Below are 23,851 nucleotides of genomic sequence, written 5' to 3'. Positions count from 1 at the left end.
TCTGTTGTCTTTATATTCCGGGAACAAGTTTGGTAGAACTCATTCATCCAAAAGTATTTAATGTGCATCTTCGACGTGGCAGGCAGTGAACATCAGGCAAGAGTCCCAGCCCCCAGGGACCTTACAGAGACCCCTAGTTGTGAGGAGAGTGGCAGGGAGTGGAGGATGGACAGGAAGACAGTCGTTCAGGGAAAGGATGGGTATGTTAGAATTTTCAGTAAGGTGGTCAGAGAACGGCAACTAAGAAGATGGTATTTCTTAGAATCAGTGAGCGAGAATTAATAATGAATAGTCTGTGGTATTTTTCAAAAAGCTTTGACAGTTGATTTTTCTCATAATTTATTCGGTAAGGTGTAAAAGGGAACAAAAATAGCTGCTCGATCTCATGTGCCCACCCAATGATTTTTCAGATGAATGCACTGGACACCCTTGGTCAGACTGCTTTGCATAGAGCTGCCCTTGCCGGTCACCTGCAGACCTGCCGCCTGCTACTGAGTTACGGCTCTGATCCCTCCATCATCTCTTTACAAGGCTTTACAGCAGCACAGATGGGGAACGAAGCAGTGCAGCAGATTCTGAGTGGTAAGTTCAAATAGATAGACATTGCATTCTGTTCTTCCTCTTACATGTCTTTCCACTGATAAACTCTTTTCACAGACAAACTTTGTGCCCCTTGTTTTAAGTGGCTCTTTGGAAATTTTCTTTGCCTGAATATTTTTCCTGCCTTTCCTTGCTTGCAGTTTAGCCTGTGGCTCTGCCCATCAGCCTATTTTGGTGGGGTTGAGGTAGGTGTCATGAAAAGAGACAACCATTTTCTTTAATTTTTTTAGTGTTAAGTTGGAAACCTGACTTACGGGTGTTATGATCAAAGGTTTCTTAAAACTCCTATAAACAGTGTGGAATTATGGTTGCTCCGAAATCTATCAAATAGGGAAAATTACAAATCGTTCATACAGTAATGATCTTTTAATTAATTGTTCTTACATGTGTTATATTCTGCTTTCTGTAATTCTTATCTTCATTGTACTATTATGATATTATCTTGTTTTTCCTGGTTTAAATATAATTATAAAATCTTACTGAGTGTTACAGTGCCTACCTAGCACAGTGTTATATACTTTAAATATCTAGTTTATTGAGGGCGATCAAACATAAAACTGTTACAAAAATAGATACTAGTTTCCAAAGCCCCCAAATTAGAGGAAATAACACAGTCTGCCTACTGAAAAATGAATAAGAAGTTACAAAAGAAATTTAATATAATTGACTCTTCTTTCTTGTTCTTTTAATTTTTTCCATGGATTATGTCTGCTGTAGAATGACCTCACAAACTGAAAGAGTAAAATTGAGTAGGCTACAGGCAAGGAATCAGAAGTCTTTGCTACTTTCCCTACGTGTAATGCAGTAGTTCTTTTCTTCATCAGACACAGCATACCCTCTTTATTATGAATATTTTATAGCATCCACTTACTATCCAGAAATGAAATTCATAGATATTATGACCTAACTATATAGAGACCTTTCCAAAAATCTTTATTAAATGCCCTATCTATAATAGAAAGGGAAAATGAAAGTAAATTACAGTAAAATAATTTATAATTGTTACAATAGTAATAGCTAGGGCATGACTCCACTAGAAGACAAAAATTAACCCCACAAATTTCTGAAGGGCCCCCCAAAAGTACAGCCCAGTTAAGAATCACTACTATACATGGAAATAGGGGACCTTTCCAGACTTACGGAGCATGGTACGTGTTGTTAGAGCTGAATCAGAGCTAACCAGCCTCATAAGAGTAACTGTGCCACATTGTCAAAGCTGTTGATTTGGTTTATTTTCCTTGTGTTAGTTCATTCTTAGATAGTGGCATTCTTACTTCAGTCTTAGGTGATGATCTCTAGACAGTTAAATTTAGACCTATCTAGGCCATCTTCACTATCAATACCAATAAGATCTATCTAAAGGAATAAAATTTGCTATCATAGGATTTATAGCTTCAACTATGAAAAACATGCCTTCATTTAACTTCCTGTTTCTACAGAGCAATAGAACATTTGCTTAAAGAAGATAAGCACTCTTTGACTAGGAAATACTTCTGCCTTCTCAGTAAATTCTAATAATTTCTAAAAGGTGTGATTTTTCTTTCAAAAATTTTTCTCTTATACTTTTGTAAGAACCATTTAGTAGTGGATTTTAAGTTAGTTTCTATAAGTTGTAACCATAAATCGGCAAACATTTATAGCTATTACATCAGATTTTCTAATAATACTATACATAGTTTTTAGAGGTAATTGACAAAATGGTGAGGAAAAGATTGAATAAATTAAGCAGATTAGCTCCAGTAATGCTTTTAAAACGTCTTCTAAATGAATAGCTAGAATATATGACTGCTGGTAAAAGATAAATAGTGAATCACAAATGAAAATTTTTTCAATTATTTTGGTAATTCTTAAAAATTGATTAGTAAGATAAAGCATTTTATAGGTCATTGAATGCCTAATTTAATATGTGCCAGAACTTTTTAGTTTAGTTCTTCATATTTTTTATTGATCTGGAAAGATAATACAAATAATAGAAATTAACGGTAAAGTCTTGCCCTTAGATTTTTTTTTAAATGGGAATTATTTTTTATTTGGAAGAGGATATAATTTTTTAAACTAATATTTCTCCAAGAAACTTGTGTGTCTGTAGTCTGTAGACCATGTACTGGCTGAACTTTTCAACTGTACCTATATTTACTAATCCAATTCCAGGTTATATCTATAATGACTCCTGAAAGAATACATCAATCATATAGAATGTATAGTAAGTTATTGGGGTTCTGTTCTGGGTAATATTTTAAAGATTCATTTAAAAACACCTGTTAATACCAGATTTGAGATCCACTTTTAGAAACCTGCACTTTCCGCTCCCAAGTCTATAGTTGCCAACAGTTTACATTAGTAAAGTTTTCTGCAGACTAACAAATGCAATAAACTCCCTTTTTAAGAAAAATAATTGTTGATATTTCAAAAATGTATTTCATTATATGAAATACTCTCATCTTTCCTCCCTTTAATCTTAGCATTTTATCTGCTAAGTATTATTATTATGACTAAATAAATATAGTTTATCTTCCATTGAAGACTTCCCATAACTTACTCTGTAAAACTCACTTCCCTGAATAAAGTACTTTAGAAAGAGCTGAAGTATTTCTTCTGAAATCTGAAACCTTATTATAGCATCACTTGATCTTCCCATTTGGACACCGGACTCAAGGAAGGTGTCTCTGGCCACAAGATATTGAAATCTTAAGCCTGGAAGAGAATTTATGGGAAACCAACCAATGCTCACTTTATAGGTGCGAAAACTAAGCTATCAAATGATTTGTCCATCATCACAGTAGAGCCCAGTCTAAATCCAGGTTTTCTGGACTTAAGTTCTTTTGTGTTACATGAGTGTGTGTACACATGTGCATTATAAAAGCCACACTTAATGTCCATGAACATACTTTGAGTGATAAGCATTGTTTCCTTTAAAAATCTTTTTATTTGGGCCAATGTATAATGAATTTTTGGTTTGTTTATAGTATTGGATTAATCAGAATAACTCATTTGTTAGCCTCATAACTTCTAGACTTAACAGCCTGACTTAATTATATTCTATTTAACATTTGTATCACACCTCTTAAGACATTTTAAATTGCATTTCCCTGAAGCCATAATAAATGCGAATTAAACAAATTTCTGTATTTAGTAGGCCTTTTTTGTACACTGATTATATTTTCTAAGGTCACTGATTTCAGGAGTATTACTTCTGTTTCATATTGTAGAAACTGAGACCAAAAAGAAAGGCTAAACATTAAGTACTGAAAGTTGAGTGGCTTCCCTCGGTTTACATAACAGAATCTATTGCAAAGCTTCGCTCCAACACTTTGAAAGACCAATGTATCATAAAGATGTCCTTGATCTCATGGTCCTATGTTTCTCCATTCCCCTTTGCCAAGTTTTGACCATAAAATTTGAAAGACAGAGTAATTGGGATGGAGAAGGATTTGTGTGTCCTAAAATTTGTTTGAATTTGGCTTATGATAAGGTAGATATAGATTGAAGTAAGACACCACAAAACCTTAAATTAGATCTTAGAAATTTCTGACACCTTAACCTCTCTCTTTCCATTCACCAAATAATTTTCCCTCCTTAGCTACTCTGTGATTCCTTAAAAACCAACAGTACTCTTTCCTTTCTTTCACGTAGAAAGTACACCTATACGCACTTCTGATGTTGACTATCGGCTCTTAGAAGCATCTAAAGCTGGAGACTTGGAAACTGTGAAGGTAAGGCAGCGCTTTAATGTCTTGGGTAGCTCTGTGGAACCTTTGCTTACCAATTCATTTTAAGCTTGTAAGTGAAACTACTCAAATCCAAACAATAAAAGGGATGAGCAGAGTAGATCCATAAACAGGAGAGATCTTTAACTGTGAAGGTTTTCCAGTATGTGCCTTATTACATTAAACCACCTTCTAGTCACTTTACTTCTGGTTATATGAACGCTCTTTTTATTTCCACTTTTATTAATTAAAATGTTATTTTGGCCACTTTCATAAATTTCCAAGCTAGTTCAAGCCCAGGTAATAGTACAGTAAATTTTGAAACAATGTTCTTGACCTTTTCCAAGAGATTCTCACATTTGCTCCGGGAAAGCATCCTTACGATCCTGCGACCATTTGGAATGAATTATATGCAGAAGACGGGCCTTCTTTCCTGTGTCATTGCTTGCCAAGGAAATGTTATCAGCCTTTACCTGTGGTGTAGAAACAATGATTATAGATTGAATTTTTTCAAATATAAAATTATATTCTAATACTGAATATGCCTTTTTAAAACACATACACTTCGCATCTATAATCATTCATGTGTGGATGAAGATAGCAGAAAGGGATATGAGTTTTGCTTTTGTTTGGGGATTGGTCTTGTAGTTTTATTTTTTTTTCCTTTTTTTAAAGAAAGGCTAATTGCAAATTTAGTATTGATATTCTTACCAGCTTATTTTTTACAAACTAATCTTGCCCATTTCTTATTGTCATTTTTTATTAAGCAAACTTGGTTTTTGTGATTTTTAGCGGACAAATTTTAGTACTCTCGATGATGTATACTGGTTGAAAACAATAGTAAATGCTTTCTAAACTCTGTTGCCTAGAAATTTTATTTTTGTTGCATTATGTGGCTACTTCCAACCTCTCTTCCATCTTACATTAACATCTAAGTTATTTAAAGGAAAATAGTAAATTTCAGTCATAATAGCCACTAGAGAGAAATTTTAAATTTCCCTTAGATCTGAAATTATATATATTTTTTCTTAAAAATACTTTTATCATTTGAAATATATCCTAATAAAATCTTAAAATATAAAAGTGATTAGGACTCCTTTTCTGTATCACAGCATGATAACCCCAGTGCTAGAATTGCTATATGTGCCCATTATAATTAAGTTAATAGTTTATTATTTTTTTAATGTGTAGGTTTTAATTCCGACATCTTGTATGTATTAGAAACCATGCCACAGCTTCCAGGTTTCTTAAACAATCCATTCACAATAAAGGCCAAATATATTTTTATGAATAGAGTAGAAATGGCAGAAGAAAACAAAGCACAAATTAAGTGAGAATTAAGCATGGTAAACTTCCTTCCTTAGAGGCTTTAGAAAGCATTAGAGATTAGTTATTAGAAAAAAAGGCTGTTTGCTGAGTAAAGTATTTGAGAAGCAGGTAGGAAGGATGTAAAAATTGCCTTGACATTCAAAAAGAAATTAAAATAGAATAGAGGATAAAGAACTTCCAAATAGTAAAAAGCAAATATTTAATAAACAGAATTGGCTTTCTTTTTGTTAATAAAAAAATAAAATAAGGTAAAATAAATTGGGTTTCATTCCCTACCTCATCCCCATTTTGCCACTGTTCTCTGCAAAAGAAAAAAAAAGCTAACTTAGAGTATAAAGAACTAGAATAAAAGCAGCAGCAGCAGGAAGCAGCTTCAATCATGTAAGACACCATAGAAGGTGTTTATTGTCAATTTTTGTAGCCTTTCTTTCTAGTTTATGTATTTATTTATTTCTATTTAATTTTGTTTTTTGATTCTGTAATTTATATATTAATAAAATATATAAAATTTGCCACAGACTCAGTTGTCATGAAAAGATATAACCTGGCCAGATGACAAGGGCTCTTCAGATTTTAGTCTCTCCCTTATGCCCAGACTTCCTTCTGTCATATAAAAATTGTACCACCTGATAAGCCCTGTTTTTACCTTACCAGCCCCTCCTCAGTATCTCCATAGATATCTTCCAGGTTCAGAGTTTTTGTATTATAATAGCTCATTACAGTGAGCTATATATGAAAGCCCTTGCCATCATACCTGTAGCCTAGAAAATGTCACTGTTTTTCTCTGCCTTTTTAACTTAAGAATTCTTCTTTTCATTACCTCTCTTCTCATCACTTCCCTGAATTTGGGTAATTAAGTAGGTAAGCAATGATGTAGCAAGAAGATCAAAAGATTAAGAATCAGGAAAGTGGGGTTTGAGTTTTATTCTACCCCTTACCAACTGTATGAAAAAGAATGTCACTTAACTTCTCTGAGCCTTGGTTTATTTATCTGTAAAATGGAGATGATGGTTGTTTTCACACATAGATAATAATCCTCTCACTGAAAAAATATGAGATTCTTTATAAATTGTTACTCAAATATTTTTACTGGAGTCCATCTGTCACCATCAGTGATGCAACTGCTCTGGCCTAACTTTGCTTCTACTGCTTTGTAAGCAAACAGTTGAGCTTGTGCTGAAATGATAATATTGAAAAGGAGAATAGGTGAAAGAGAAGAGATTTGGAGGATACAGCTGAAGGAGATAGAAGGCCAAAAACTAGAATATGATCAGAATCAATCTGTGTAGACTTAGACAAATATCCCCTCAAAGATCAAGTAAAACATTGTTGACTGCGTGGCTTTGCTGAGATGGATCGAAGGGCCAAGTGGATGGCCCAGACAGAATTAATGTAATTTTCCCAGAGCCTTCTTGCTTGCCACATCAAAGGAGGCAAGAATTCTGGGTAATTCTGCAGTCAACCAGGGTTGGTCTTATTTGAGCAAAGAGTGGCTAAGAGCGTGCTGGTACAAGCATACAGGCTGTTACAGGCAGTCTCGGGGAGGAAAGCCTTATAACTGTGAAGGAGGAAGGCACCATTTGCCTTGGAAGTGCTTGCCTTATTATGGGTTTTTCATTTTGATTAAGATTTTGGCGAGGAAATGTTGAAAAAGATTAAATAGCTTTGCAAACAGAACATTTGTAGACACTGTAAAGCCAAACATCGTGCTGATTTTAAAACATCACTTGTATTATCTAACCTTTGGAAAGAAATATTCATTAGAAAAATACAATTTATCCAAGATGTCTGCAATATTTTGGAGTGAGTTCTATGAATAAATACTAACGTGCTTTTTGTGTTTGTCTGTGTGTGTGTGCCATAAAAGCAACTTTGCAGCCCTCAGAATGTGAATTGCAGAGATTTAGAGGGCCGGCATTCTACACCCCTACACTTTGCAGCAGGCTATAACCGTGTGTCTGTCGTGGAGTACCTCCTACACCATGGTGCCGATGTCCATGCCAAAGACAAAGGGTATGCATTAGAATTGCACTGTTTGGGATTCATTTTCTTGACACTTAAAATTTGTTTTCTTTATATTTTTGAAGTTTTAGATTTTTTTTCCCTATTAAAAAAGTAATGCATGTTTTTTTTTTTAAGTTTAAAGCATAAATTAAAACATTATGGAAATGTGTAGTATAGAAAGTGAAAAGTCCCTTTCACTCCACCTCCTAGAGATTACAGCATCAAAATTTTGTTGTAACTGTCTGGAGTTTTGAAGGACCTGTCGCAGTGTGTGTGCTGTTGTGGTGGAGCTTGTTTTTAACGTAAATGATGATGTCACTCCACACGGTCTGCTTTGCAATTTGCCTTTTTCACCCAGTAGTATATCTTGAATGTCTTTCCATGTCAGTACTTAATAGTTCATTTCATCCTTTTAATGCCTATATATAGTATTTTATTGCATTATGTACATGTGTTTATATAGTTTGTAATTTATTGTTCATCCCTTTTTTTGCTATTAAAAATGTATAATCTCCTCCTAAAAGAAGCCACCCATCCCAAAGTCATATTAATAGAAACATAATTTTATTTTTACTCATTCAGATATTCTCTATTTTTATATTAGTTTACTGAACTGTTTTAATTTATCTAGACAGAGTTTAAAGCAGCCATGGAAGCTATTTAGAAAAGCAAGAAGGAAGTTTTAACTGAAATGAGCTTCCATATCCTGAGTTAATTTCATATCATCTCAAAATATAAATAAGCACCTTTCTGTGTAATTACATACCAGACTGCTGTAGAATTAAACCACACAACTTAGACCTCAGTTAACCATTTTGGGTTTATTTATCTTTTAAAAGGGACACAGCAGACATGAATATTTAATAATATTATCACTAGCTCTTTCAAAGTATTATGGTGCGTTAGAGAGGAACCAACATTTGTTTCTATTGCCATCCGCCCCCCCACCCCCGTTTATTTTTGGCCGCTCCACGCGGGATCTTAGTTCCCCGACCAGGGATTGACTGCACCCCCTGCATTGGAAGCGCAGAGTCTCAATCACTGGACCACCAGGGAAGTCCCTCTATTGCCCCATTTTAGCAGTCAGTATTTTTGGTCTCAAAACATTAAAAACAAAAACAGAAAAACCTGATCTCTCTAAGTAAAAAGGTACTAACTTGATACCTTGTGTTTGCTGTATACTAAGTGCAACTTAAACTTATCCTTTTGATGCACCCTTTTTTATGGGGACATCTTTGTCCTTTTAGAATGCCAGCTGCCTTCCAATCAGAACTTAGAGTCATCACAGGATAGTTTGCTCATCTGAGTAGTGTTTATGGTTGATTTCATTATTTTCTTTACTGATAGTTTGCTCATCTGAGTAGTGTTTATGGTTGATTTCATTATTTTCTTTACTGAATACTGAAGTTTCTCTATCACTTGGATTTTGAGTTTCCATTGCTTGGCACCTAAATATTTAAATCTATGCACAGAAACCACTACTGAATTTTTAAGAATACAAAAAAAAAGCCAAAAACAAAAGGTTGAACTTGCCAAAGTAGATAAGTTAAATTGCATTGTGTATTTTATAAGTAAGCAAGCATACAATTTTCACTAGGAAGACCCAAATGGAAGAAAATCTGAGAGATGATAAAACCAGATTATTAATTAGTTATTCCTGAAATCACTTTGTAGTGTTGCTCTTTATATTGCCAGGATGAAACCTGAGTTAAAAGTATTATAGGGGCTTCCCTGGTGGTGCAGTGGTTGAGAATCTTCCTGCCAATGCAGGGGACACGGGTTCGAGCCCTGGTCTGGGAAGATCCCACATGCCGAGGAGCAACTGGGCCCGTGAGCCACAATTACTGAGCCTGCGCGTCTGGAGCCTGTGCTCCGCAACAAGAGAGGCTGCGATAGTGAGAGGCCTGCGCACCGCGATGAAGAGTGGCCCCCGCTTGTCACAACTAGAGAAAGCCCTCGCACAGAAACGAAGACCCAACACAGCTATAAATAAATAAATAAACAAATACTTTAAAACAAATTTAAAAAAAAAGTACTATAATAAAACCTTTTTTATGGGTATATCTATATGTATTTTAAGAATAAAGATTGCTGTGAAATTTATATCCATCACCAAGAAACTAAGCAAGGTCCTTATATTGAAAGGGACATTTTTGAAATTGTTAATCCTTATTTGGAAATGGATCATGCTATCTTCAAGATCAGAGGAGAATTTTTTTTAAAGTGAATGTTCAGTATAGTCAATGCCATAGAGAATTATTTTTATTATACATATCATTTTAATGCAAAGATTTGTTGTATGTCTTTAAAATAATTTTCTTTTCTTCAGTGGCCTGGTGCCTCTTCATAATGCTTGTTCATATGGACACTATGAAGTAGCTGAGCTCTTGGTAAGGCATGGGGCTTCTGTCAATGTGGCAGACTTATGGAAATTTACCCCTCTACATGAAGCAGCAGCTAAAGGAAAATATGAAATCTGCAAGCTCCTTTTAAAAGTATGTAATTTTAAAAATTATAAAATATAAAGTAATTATATTTATTATTTGGTTAGGACATATAATTACATCAGAGTAAATTATTCTATAATACAGTACAGTAAGTGCTGTAGAGACTGCTTCCATTTTCTATTTTAGGGGCATGTGTTAAGTGTGATATCATGATACTCACGTAGCTTTGAGTAATGTCTGAAGTGCCTTTCTGAACTGACTTGATTATGTTGAGTTCATCACAATTCAACAAGGTAGGTTTTGGAAAGAGTTGAATTAGTTTGCATAGCTTATCTGATACTTACAGTATTAATATCAGAAAACATTTGTACGAGAAGAACCAAGTTTTTCCATCAAGTTTGATTTTTTCTTCTTACTAGCTATTTTATTATTAACAAGCTCATTTCTAATTATTAAGCATTATTTAAACATTAAAGGATATGAAGTTAAATTAAAAGATGTGAAATTAATTAAAAGATGTGAAAAATGACTGGACATGTATTTATGTCATTTCCTCTTTTTTTTTTTTTTTTTTTTTTTTTAAACTAGAGAAAAACTTGTCCTGGTTAAATATAAAATTCTTCTCCTGCCACTTTCATGGGATCAAGTATGTTCTTATGAGTTTTGAGAATAACACTGTATTTGATACTCATTTTTATTATCACTGGTTATAAGAAATAACTTCTAGGACAATGTGAATTCATTGTCTAGGTTGATTATTCCAAATTTCTCCATTGGGCCTATAGCAGTCTGTGTCAGGCCTGTAATAAAGATTCTTGACTTTTATTGACTTTATTTCATAGGTATAGATGATTAAACTTTTAAAATCAAATTAACTGTTAATACATTTCTACCTGATTTCATGATAGGTTCTAAGACTTACAATGGAAATATTTTGAAATTACCAAACTTTCTTTTTATTGATTCCATTTGGAATTAAGTACTTTTTCCACCTGTGTGTCTTCCTCTTCTCACTTCATCAACACTGAATATCTCTATATAATTGAAATCTGGTCAACATTAATATCCAGGCCATGATTAAAAGGAAAAGTGGTTTCTGAAGACAGCTTGGAGTCTGAGAAAGTATATGATACGAAAAGTAAAAGACACTCGACACCTTTCCCACTCACCACCACTGTTGATCCTGAGGCTTGGGGCTTTGGTTGGGAAGTATTGATAGTTAGAAAGCTGATCCAGTATATTGCTAAGAAGGAATTTTGCAAGAAAGACCGAATATTGCCTCTGTTTTTCACAATGCGTATAGAATAGATAATCTTTCTTTGGATGAGTGAAGGTGAAGTTAAAAATAAAGAAACAAAACTTAACAAAGATACTACAGAAAACACAAACCCTATTTGGTCATTTTGTAGCATGGAGCAGATCCAACTAAAAAGAACAGAGATGGAAATACACCTTTAGATTTGGTAAAAGAAGGAGACACGGATATTCAGGACTTACTGAGAGGAGATGCTGCTTTGTTGGATGCTGCCAAGAAGGGCTGCCTGGCAAGAGTGCAGAAGCTCTGTACCCCAGAGAATATCAACTGCCGAGACACCCAAGGCAGAAACTCAACCCCTCTGCACTTGGCAGGTAAGCATCACCAGCGCTTCCAAGGCTCATGACCTTTCTTAGATACCTAATACAGCTCACCAGAAGATGAAAGAAATGCTGAGCATGAAGAGTACTACTCAGAAAATGCTTGATTGATGTTATTTTATATAATTTCTTATTATAAATTATAAAAATTTCTTATTGTAAATGTCTTATTCTTAATTATGTGATAGTGTTAGCTTTTAAAGCAAAAAGTATTAATGTTTTCTAGTCCTTATCATTTATATACATATTTTCCTTTTTCTTTTAAGCTGACGTTTGCCTTTTTTCATTCTAACAGCAGGCTACAATAACTTGGAAGTAGCTGAATATCTTCTAGAGCACGGAGCAGATGTTAATGCCCAAGACAAAGGTGGTTTAATTCCTCTTCACAATGCAGCATCCTATGGGGTGAGTATGCTAAAGTTAAAGTCTAGAAAACGTCACTGATATTTACTACTTTGTTAAATGCATACCATGCATGCAATAAGTAGATATCTAACCAACAGCGTAATTTAGCACAATTTTAATCTTACTATTCAGAGTGTTTCTAGCCTTCTCAGTTAGGCATAGGCCAAGGACCATACTTTTTATAGCTTTTTGGTCTCTTCACATTATCTAGCACAATAATTGGTATGTAATGGCTGCTCAGTTAATATTTATTGATGTAGATAATAAATCTTAACTCTACCTTAAGTAGATTTTAGAAACTATGAAAGCCAGGAGGTTCCTCTATAGGCATGGAAATTATGCTTGCTTATGTTTTTCATCAGCATCTTAGAAAGATTCAAGTAAATGGTTGAGCTATTGGTATATATGGTCTCATAGAGTTCAGATGACTAGCTGAAACCCCACAGTGAAAGTCGCAGTTGATTCTTGCAAAGCCCTGTAACTGTAATCTGTAATCATCAGCTGAAAGAGGAAGAGGGTTGTATTCCAGTGCCTTGACATTTGTTGGACTGACTGCCTGGAAGTCACCAAGGCCCACTTTAGGTCTGATGAATCACACAGGAAGAAGATGAATGCTTTTGTGCTTGTCAGAATCCCTATTTGACTGTAAAGATGCACACGTGCCAGAATGTACATACTAGGGGCTCTCATAGATGGAATCATTATTGGTGAGGACAGTTTCTAGATTTGCAAAAGCCTGACAGACTATAAGTAAAAACTAATCACCATGATTTCCGTATTCTCTTACTCTCTTCTCCCTTGCGCTTCATAATGAGACTATCTGCATCTTCTCATGCCCCCTCTCAAAGGCCAGTATTTCAGGGAGATGACATGTCTGAGTGGGAATAATCAAGGACAGCAAACAATCTAGTTTCAAGTTGGACAGAAAGGAAAGAAAATTTTACTTCCAAGTGTGATATATGCTAATTGAAAGTTATCAGATTTAATAAATATATTATGAGTACTGAAATCCTCTTGAAACTTCTGTATTTAAAGTTATCTTTCCAAAGATAATTAATCTTTTATTAAAATCATTAGAATTTTCTTTTAGCCTTCTTTCATATAAAATTCTCAATTTCACTGTACAACGTGTATTTCTACTGAAGACCAGGCATGCTAAATATTTACTGCTAATATACTACATATACATGTATGTATAATCCTTTTACCTTTGAGTTATAAGTATAGATATGTATCATTTGGAGAATAATGTCCAGCACTTCTTAGCATGATCCTTCTCTCCGTATTGTATTCCATGAAGCTAAGCCTCAGTTAAAAGTTTATCAGTTAAGATTTTATAAAGCTGATGGGATCAGTGTCTTTTAACTTCTGTATAAATCTACTAATGAGTGAGGATAGGTGTAGGCAGTAGAATTATACTTCTTGACTTGATCTAATAAAACATAAACTGTCAACTGTGTAGACTATGTGGATCTATGTACTGTGTTTTCAGTATATCCCATACTTTGTGGATGTGGAAAAGTTCAGTCCCGTCAGTCTTTTCCTTTCATAGCTTTCATAGTTGTCACTGAGGATGAAAAAAGTAAAACTAAATTTTTAAGGTTTAAGTATTTTACCTTTTAATTCCCATTCTTCTGATGGGAAAGGTGTTGAGATTCTACTTATTACACATATGTGTCAATTTGTGACCAGTGTGAAAGAAAGAAAATTTATAGTGGTTCTCTTTTGTGGCTAAATATAATAAGGTAGAGTGCAGGACGGCCTGGTCTTTGTTCGTATTCCCTTGGAGCTATCTTGCCATTAGCTGAGGGAGTGTAATGCAGTCCGCCTCCTGACCAGAGGCCCGCTGTTCTGTTTTCATAAACTTATTTCACCATTATCCACAACTCCTGCTCTCCTCTTCTAACTCCAAGTGAGAAAGATCATGAGCATTTTTAGTTTCATTCTCTATTTTTATGTTATCCTGCTTTTTTATCACATCCCTACTGCTGAGCTCTTTGTAAATGAATGTAGCTTATGGAGGTAAAAATGAAGAGAAAGTTCTCCAGGCTGTGTAGAGGGCATTTGGTAGAGGTTTCAATCAACCTGGTTCATCCCATCCTTCTACTAAAGAATGCTAATGAGCTAGACAGTATGTTTGTAGCAAGTACTTTTGCCTCAGTGTGGGGGTGGATTTTTTGACTCACTCTACAAATCCTTCTTGTATTAAACTTGGAAACTTAAAAATCGAATATCTGTGAGCTAATGACTATGTACTCTTATTCACTAAAACCTTTACTTTGGTGGTTTCTTGACTTGTTTTGGTTACCATGTTTTTACCAGGTGCAACATATACCCACCCTCCCACCCCCAGTAACATCTCATAGTGATTTTCAGTTGGCAGTAGGTAAGGTCATTCCCTCCATTGAGAATCTCTGCTCTACGAAATAATTTTATCTAATGCAATTTGTATATCATATAACCTGTTGTCAGTAACCACATCAAATCTGTATTTATCTCAATCTCAATTAGTAGATTTAAAATAAGGACCAAGGTTAACCATGATATAAAAAATGTTTAAGCTACTTTATCTTACTTTAGCTAAGGGGTAGATATAATTATATTTTCATTGTCTCTAGACATATAAATCCATATGTCTTTCCAAAGCCCCTTTTTATTCATATAGCACATAAGCCTTGGCTGGATATTTTAATGAAATTATAGGTCTCTGTTAGGGTGGCAGAACACTGGTTATATAGTATTAATATCAGTGATGCTTGGACTGGCCTGGCTGCATGGTGTATATGATGTACCGCCCTGAAACGATAGTTTTGTGAAGGAGATTTTGGTGGCACTTTGTATGGAATAGAGGCTTCTATATTTAAAATAAGGCTATTGGTAGAGTAGTTTTAGGTATAGGGTTACCCAATGATCTGTACTTAAATAGCTTTTCCCTGATATCATACTCTCTGCCATTTTCAACTTGTCAGGAAATGACGCTTGTGTTTTAGTCTAGCGAGACCATGCAGGCAGATGTGGCGAAATGGAGACCTGAACTTGCAATCTGAACACCTGGGATCTAGTCTTTAATCTTTTCCTCCATAACCCACAGGTCTTCAGCAAGTGCCTTCATCTTTCTAATCTTCACTGTCCTCACTAGTAAAACTTAGATGCTGAGACCGTCTTTACAGGGTTATTGTGATAATTAGGTAAGACCATGCGTGTGGAAAGTGCATTCTATCCAAATCCAAGGGAACACAGTTATTATGAGATAACTCGATCCACACAGCCCTCATACTGGGCCGGTCAGAATAAGGTCTGTGTGTCACTTTTACATCTCACAGCCTTAGGAGTTAGCTGTATGTTTGACCAGCTCAGTATCAGTATTAAATAGACAGATTAATTGACTTCAGCAGTGGGTAATGACTGATAGCCTGCAGATAAAATAATTGTGTGAGATATCTGAAATTGCATCAAGTTACTTAAGCTGTCATTTATTGGTCATCATTCTTTGATACATATTTTACCTTTTTTCCTCTGGAGAGCTCTGTCAGCTCTCTGTGTGTCTTTGGGCCTTTTTATGTAGAAAGAACTTACCACTTCAGTTTTTCCAAAAGGAGAAACAAAGACATAGTTTAAGAAGTTTAAATAAAAGTTACAGATTTCATGAGAGTATATATTAATGGTAAGGTGCATTATCCTGTTTAGTGTTTTTGTATTATAATGCCTTATATTATTTTTTTAATATACATTTATAGAAGACAACTAATTTTTTTGCTCTTCAGTAGATATAAGGCATTGATATTTATTTACCACACAGCATGTAGTTTTCTATTATCTCATAAGAGTAAATCAATTTGCTGAGTTTTCTCTCTCAAATTTTTCATTTTTTAATGCTTTCTCTAAAATGTATAATGTTAGGGGAATTTCATGACGTTGTCGTACAATTAAATTGCTCTAACTGGAACCCAAACACGTTTCTCTTCTCCCTACTTCCCAACTTTCTAAAATTAAATTAGGGCCTTTGCAGTGTTTTTTGTTGCATTTGTCGTTTAAAGCATTTTGTGTTGCAGCTGAATTTTGAAACCATATTAAATTGACTCCTGCAAACATTCCAGCAGAGTTCAATTCCTTTTCTAGACCTTCTAGTTCAATACTTTGCTCTTATGTATTGTATAGGACTGAGCTGTAGCTTATTTATTGCATTTGTCAGCCTTAAATTTCAGTTACTTTTTTTGCCCCAGTGGTGTGGCTATTTAAAAGATTTAAGAATTGTGTTTTTAGTCTACTTGGGTAGCAGTATATTTCCTGTTTATTGCTGTTTCAGATGTTTGTCAGCAAATTTAATAAGCATATAACTGGTTTCTCTAAGCATAAACTATAAATTTAATATAAAGAAAGTTTAATAATACATACCATATATATGATTCATTTTATACACACACACACATAATTTTCCTTGGACTATCTAATTTTGGAAGCCTATACAAATTAGTCTACCAAATTATATTATACTGCCAACCCAAATGGGAGTAGAATAAAACTAATCATCAGGAACCTAGTTTAAACACCCCATATCCTTACTGGGGAGAAGCTTGAAATTACTCCGTGCTTGAACAAAAATAACTATTCTTTTCAACATATATCCTTTGAATAAGGGAGATAAATCACTGGGGTCTGTTTTGTTTTAAGTGATTTTGATAGTACTACAAATGTTACCTATTTTTATCTTTTGTGTTAGAATCAATTTTATAATCATGATGTATCTCACTCATAATCCCCAAAAGATCACAAAACATGGCCTGTTCTCAGAAGCCCTAGTCTGATTATGCTCTTTTTTATTGTTGTTGTTGTTTTTATATTGTCAGAGCAAATATGGAAGCTTTCTTAGAAGTTGTCTGATTTGTATTTTCCTAGTAAATTTTCTTCTGTTTTCTGAAATCACTTTTCCTAAAATTAACAAATATTTGAATTATATTAAAAAAAAAAAACTTTAATACTACCTCAGAAGAAGTACGTATTCTTTTTGAAGTGAGTGTCTTCAAGAGAGCAAAGAAAATATTAAGGAATTTTAAAGGAAAATTTGAAGAAACATGCCCTATATTCTATCCTGGGATACTTCTGTCCTTACTTTCCCCATCTCTTCCCATTCTCATGAAATTCAGCTTCAGATAGGTGTTCAGCAAATGTTTGGTTGGTGGGTGAGTCGGTAAGAGAGAGTAAGTGAATAAGTAAATGACCCTCTTATCTGTGCTCTGACCTTTTGTGTGAAACCATTTACAGAACATCATTACTTAGATATTTTACCTCAGAAACCACATACCCCAAGTGAACCTTCCTTATAGTTTCATTCCTAATTAAACTTCTGCTACTCAATTTCTGTTAATGCTTCCATCTACCTTTTTTTTTTCCTTAATCTTCTAGACCAAATTAAAAAAGAAAAAAGGCAGTCACCTTTGACTTTTTTTTTTTCATCTTTCTTCCTCTGTGGTTAATTTGTCTTTCTAAAACCCGATTTTTTTGCCTTCAAAATTTCTCAAATTTAGCTCTTCTTTTCTGTTCTTCTCTAACCATCACAGCTGAGGATCTTATCACCTCATGCCCAGGTTATTAGTTAATGCGTCTGCAGCTGACATTTCCTCCACCCCTTAAGTCATTTTGGCTCGACAGACGAATTTTTGTAAAATGTTGTTTTGTTATGTTACTTTCCCAAAGGCTGAAGAAAGAACATTGAGAAGCTTTGAGATGAGTGCTTTCAATAAATAGATCAGGTTGCAATAGGTTAGAAAGAGAAATGGGGAGATAAGAGAAGCAATGCTTATAGGACGCTGGTTTGAAAAGTTTGACAGACAGATTAGCCCATTATTAGGAAACTTGGAGTCAGGTAATAGTTTCATCTTATATGTTTATTTTTAAGATAGATCTGAATATAAGGCTGAATAAAAAAGTTTTTAAAAGCCCCCATGAAGAATTACAGGGTAACAGAATAATTGTGGAATTAATATTTTAGAGGAAGCAAGAAAAGATGAAGTCCAAAATAGAGGTGGAGGGGTGCAATGAATATTCTTTTTTTATAGAAGAAACTTCTGTTAAGGATGAGAATAGAGATATAGAGGGAATGAAATGTTAAATAAAAACAAGTGTAACTGAAGGAGCTTTACCAAATAATCTCATTCTTACCTCTTGGCATCCTTTTGTTTTTCTTCAGCATGTGGACATCGCAGCGTTACTGATAAAATACAACACATGTGTAAATGCAACAGACAAGTGGGCATTTACTCCTCTTCACGAAGCAGCCCAAAAAGGCAGGACACAGCTTTGTGCCCTACTCCTGGCACATGGTGCAGATCCAACTATGAAGAACCAAGAAGGCCAGACACCTTTAGATCTGGCAACGGTTAAGTCCTCATTTCAAAATATTTAGAATTACTTGTTATACTTTCAGAAATGACAGTAAATTCCAGGGCTTAACAGGTTTACCTCTAGTGGTGCATATATCTCTTGGAAGAAGAACAAATTTCCTTCCTTATGAATTTTTTTAAGTTCTCATTTTTATATAATTTAAAACTATTAAGGCAAACTAAGCAGTAAGTTAATTTTTTTTGCCATACTTAACTTGGAGGGAAAACATGAATCATAGAAAAACTTGTATATAGATTGTATTCGTAAAATATCTTAACACCTTCTACTTTGGCTTATTATTCTAGAGCATCTGATGTTCATGGTAATTTACCTAAGGGGGTGAGATAGTCAAAGAAAAATTATCTTCTAAGCAGTATATCATTCTTCTGAAGATGGAAAAGTAAACTGATATATTGTAGAAATAGTTTCAAAACCAAGAATTAAATTTTTGTGGTTAAATGCTATTTAACTACATGTAGAATTAAACACAGTACAGAAACATCTTTCCTGAATTTTCTGGAAATCAGGGAGTTACTGTATGGTCACATAATTTAGAATTTTTTAACCAAAAATACATTTCTAAGCCACATTGTGTTTTATATATCTGTTGCTGAGTAACAAACAATTTTCAAAACACTTAGTAGCTTAACCAAAACCAAGTGAGTGGCTAATACAGTGCCACTCACAGTTATAATTCCTCAAGTTCTCTGGGTTGACTGGGCTCAGCTAGGCAGTTCTGCTGTGCTGGCAGCTCCCTTTAGCTGGGAGCTCAGCTGAGGCTGCAGCATCTCGGATGGCCTTAAATCCTACAGTACCTCTCTCTGCGTAGTATCTCACACTCAATGGTCTAGTTCAAATTTCTTTACAGCATGGGAAGATGACTTCTAAGAGAAAAGAAGTAGAAACTGCCAATCCTTTTAAAGCCTGGCTCAAAAGCCTCAGACCATCACTTCCTCTACATTCTATTGGTCACAGAAACTCATAGGCAACCCAGATTCCAGGGAAGGGAGGTGCCACCTCTGATGGAAGGAGGGGCACAGATGTACATGGAAGAAAGAATTGATTGCAGGCTCTCTTTGGGGGCAATCTCCCACATACTCTAACAGCAGTTGTGCCTAGCAGACTGTAGAGTTCGTGAATAAGCTAGCCAAAATAAGTGCTGTCCCTTTAATATTTCACCAGATTTTAATTGTACATTAAATTATTAAGTATGCACTAAATAACTGAACAAAAATTATTGTAGTTAAGCATAACCAAAACATACTATGTATGGAAACTCCTTCTAAAGAAGAGATGATTGAGAATCAGCATTCTAAAATGTGCTCCTTTTTAGATGAAAGATGAAATATTTTATTTTTTTAACTCTATTCAGATCTTTATTAATTTACGTGTCCTTTGAATACATGTGTAATAAGTATGAACAATTGTGTGCACACTTTTCATTTAGTGTTAAAAAGTATTTCTAGGAGTCAACATAGTTCACATTCTTGGATTTTTTTCATAGTTAACTTTCTTCTGTGTGTGAGAATACTTAAGATCTACTCTCAGCAAATTTCAAGAATATAGTACAGTATTATTAACTATAGTCACCAAGCTGCACATTAGATCTTCAAAAGATGAGATATTTTTTTTAAATTGTATAGTTTCTCCATTCTACCTGTTGAAACTACTGGGACCCTTTGGAGCTGTGGATCAGAGAAGGAAGGAGGAAGGAATGATCAGGAACCAACAGGGAATAATGGAGCATCCATTAAAGGAAAAATTCACTGAGCATTTTGTCCTTAGTGAGAAACTTATTGTTTTAAAACGTAACTTTTTGTGTTATTTTATTTTATTTATTTATTTTTTTTAGGCTGACGATATCAGAGCTTTGCTGATAGACGCCATGCCCCCAGAGGCCTTGCCTACCTGTTTTAAACCTCAGGCTACTGTAGTGAGTGCCTCTCTGATCTCACCAGCATCCACCCCCTCCTGCCTGTCTGCTGCTAGCAGCATAGACAACCTCACCGGCCCCTTAGCAGAACTGGCAGTAGGAGGAGCGTCTAACGCTGGGGATGGCGCAGCGGGCGCAGAAAGGAAGGAAGGAGAAGGCAAGTACACCTGTGAACGCGTATTGGTTTTGCGGTTTTAAATGAACAGATTCACTTTTCTATTGGTAATTATTGAACACCTCACTTAAAGACATCCTGTCTGTAAGTTTTCATGTACACAAACAGCTTATAAGAAATATGTCTTCGTAGAATAAATTCTTTGGCATCTACTTTGTTCTTACTTATGTATATCCCAGTATATCCTTTTCCAACCATAGTATCTTATTGAACTGAGTGAGTCTTATTACTGAAATTATATCAGAAAAATACTGAGAGATTATGTAAGAAATGAAAACTGAAACAATAGCTGATAAATGAAAGCTGAAACAATAGCTGATAAATTTGGATTTTTAAATTCCACTGTTAAATATTTCACTAAAAGTATTATATTATGCTTTATAATATTAATATAAGTACTACTGATAAGATAAACTCTGCTTTTATTTCCCCATCAAATTCCGAGATAACTTGAAGTAAAATCATCTGCACAGCCAAAGGTGTCAAAGAGCCGTGGCTTTAAATAAATACTGGAACTTCCTTTAGATTGATAAACTTCTTTCTGAAAAACTTTAATGTATGTCTGTTTTAGTTGCTGGTCTTGACATGAATATTAGCCAGTTCCTGAAAAGCCTTGGTCTTGAACACCTTCGGGACATCTTTGAAACAGAACAGGTAAGCTCTCATATATAGTTGAGTCTTTTTAATTTAATATTGAGTTATTAATTGCCACTTGTTCTTTCTTTTTTGCTTCTTCGCTGCTCTCTTAAAACTCAAAACAAATTTCTGAAAAAGCTAGAGGAATCTAGTATTTTTATACTTCTTTCCAAAATTGTCTAACAGATGATGAGAGTCTGTTATTTCGTTGTATCTTTATACGCAGTCTGGCTCAATATGTTTTATTACATATCAAAACTTAGGCCCTGCAAAAGAATGTTATCAAAATCTTTCCTCATTATTTTGTTTCCAAAAAGTGTTAGCCATTATCCATCTCATTTTATTACCAATGTGACTAGACTCCACTTAAAACCAGTGAGAAATTTTTATGTTAACTATTTAGCAAAATCTTCATGAAGCAATTATCCATTAAATTGGATAGCAAAATAATTCTTGGGCAAGTGTACGTTTTAAAAATTGCTTCTTTATGAAGTTTCCATTGTCTAGTTGGAGCCTAAAATAATGCTGAACCAAAACTTGGCCATATGCTTATAGACTTAGCCTATTTTCAGATATATCTGAAATGGCTGTGAAGGTCTTGGTATGAAGTCATCATTAGGGTGTTTATGAATTAAGATCCTTCTGTTTGTCATTCTGTTTTTATACAGGATAATGAGTTTTTAACTTATCAGTGTATGATTTTATTACCATTAACTATCAAATAATAAATTCCTGAGTTTGACTTGACTATTACTAATACACATAGAGTCTTAGGATGGGAAGGATCTTTAGAGGTCACTAAGTCATTCTCCCAGATGTAAGAATTACCCTTTTTATATCCATGTGGGACAATAACTTGTTACAATTTGGGCAGGTATGATAAAATGCTTGTAATTTAAAGTACACCCAAATCTGCCCCATGTATAATCTATTAATCTTATGTTTACATTTTACCCTGTTTTGCACAGAAATCTAACCTCTAGTCTGCATATTAGACTAGCATTAGTTTCAAAGGGCTGCCATAACAATTTCCCACAGATCTGTGGCTTAAACAACAGAAATTTATTCCCTCACAGTTCTGGAGGCCTGAAGTTCAAAATCAAGGTATCGGCAGGGCTGCACTCCCTACAGAGGCTCTAGGGGAGAATCTGCCCCATGCCTCTGCCAGCTTCTAGGCCCCTTTGGCTTCTGGCCACATCCTTCCAATCTCTGCTTCTATCTTCACCATGCCTTCTCTGTGTCTGTCTTCTCTTCTGTGTGTCTTTTGTAAGGACACTTGCATTGAGTTTAAGGCCTCCCCATATAGTCCTAGATGAATCTCCTTGTCTCAAGATCCTTAACTGAATTTACATCTGCAAAGATGTAAAAAAAGTTTTTCAAAAAAGATTCTTTGCAAGTTCTGGGGATTAGAACATGGGCATATCTTTTTGAGGGCCACCATTCAGCTCACTACAACATAATATAGCCCTTCTTATATTTCTAAGACCTAGTCAACTTATCATGGATTTACCCTTCCAACCAACCAACCACCTACCCTTACAGAGTTTCTCCTAATTTAGCATAAATTCGTCTTCTTTTTCAGTTATTCTTTATATGGATATAGTGTCCAAATTCTTCACTGGCCTCTTTGCCCCATCTGATTTCTTTGTAAGCATATAGTCAGTTTAGAGTTAATTAAAAACCCCAGGTCTTTTTCATATCAATTACGATGTTAAGATTTTCTAATGTCTTTTTTTTTTTTTAGCTGAATTTCTTCATATTATATATTGTAGTTGATCTTTAATACTCTTGATGATCAAAACAGTTGGGTAGAAATAGCACTGGACTAAAAGAAGACCTTGATTCTGATTAAGGCATTTAACCTATCACTTGCCTTACCTGTAAAATATAATAATACTTTCAAAAGTCCAGATAGTTAAAATTCCCAGTCAGATGCTTCTGTGCCAGTTTTTAAAATATACTTTAATGAAACATCAGTTGTGTCTTCTGTCTGGTGGGGAGGACTTCATAAACTGCTATAATAATTTCCTTTTCCTTTAAGCTTCACCTGCCATTGATTCACCCTCTGGTTTGGAGATTTCTTATGAGAATAGCCTAAACAGTAAGACTCTTTTTCCCTTATCCTTCCCTTGAAGGTATTAAAGCTGTTGTAGAAGCAGTATCCTCTGCTAAAGCCATATTCCAGCCATCTCCCTTCTTCCCAAATCATATCCACAATAACTGTGAAATTTCACATATCTTTGCTTAATAAAAACAAAGACGCTAATTCAAATAATTCCAATTAACCGTTTTTCAAAAGAGTTCAGTTTCTACTCTTTTAGTCAGTTCGCATCATAATTTTATGTTTTCTTTTTTCTGTTTTACTTTATATATTCTCTTTTATAGTAACTGATTTCCTGTGGCCTGGTTATCTCATTTTATTGATTTTAATAGTTTAATAGTTTAGTCTTAACAGTTGGTCCTTTTGACAGCTTATCCTGGTTTCATCAGTTTCATTGTTATCTTTTTCACTTCAGTTTTGTTCTGGGTAAATGGTTCCATTGATTTTCCTTTTGCCAGAATAATTTCTGTATCTTTTTTTTTTTAATCAATATTTTGA

At 34.6% G+C, this 23,851-nt stretch overlaps 1 protein-coding gene across 1 annotated transcript in view; it reads left to right on the top strand.

Annotated features, from left to right (window-relative positions):
- TNKS (tankyrase) overlaps positions 1-23,851 on the top strand; it is a 175,650-nt gene that overhangs the window by 131,518 nt on the left and 20,281 nt on the right. Inside the window, exons 12-20 of the mRNA XM_082444601.1 lie at positions 411-582; positions 4,234-4,313; positions 7,504-7,649; positions 9,970-10,135; positions 11,497-11,716; positions 12,018-12,127; positions 18,315-18,503; positions 20,361-20,598; positions 21,188-21,270. Coding sequence (XP_082300727.1) covers positions 411-582; positions 4,234-4,313; positions 7,504-7,649; positions 9,970-10,135; positions 11,497-11,716; positions 12,018-12,127; positions 18,315-18,503; positions 20,361-20,598; positions 21,188-21,270 — 1,404 coding nt within the window. The remainder of the gene's footprint in view (positions 1-410; positions 583-4,233; positions 4,314-7,503; positions 7,650-9,969; positions 10,136-11,496; positions 11,717-12,017; positions 12,128-18,314; positions 18,504-20,360; positions 20,599-21,187; positions 21,271-23,851) is intronic.

The sequence above is a fragment of the Balaenoptera physalus genome (genome assembly GCF_965194825.1).
Source record: "Balaenoptera physalus genome assembly, chromosome: 21".
NCBI classification, from domain to species: domain Eukaryota; kingdom Metazoa; phylum Chordata; class Mammalia; order Artiodactyla; family Balaenopteridae; genus Balaenoptera; species Balaenoptera physalus.
The sequence above is the reverse complement of the archived record's forward strand: the minus strand, read 5'-3'. Positions and strand labels throughout refer to the sequence as shown.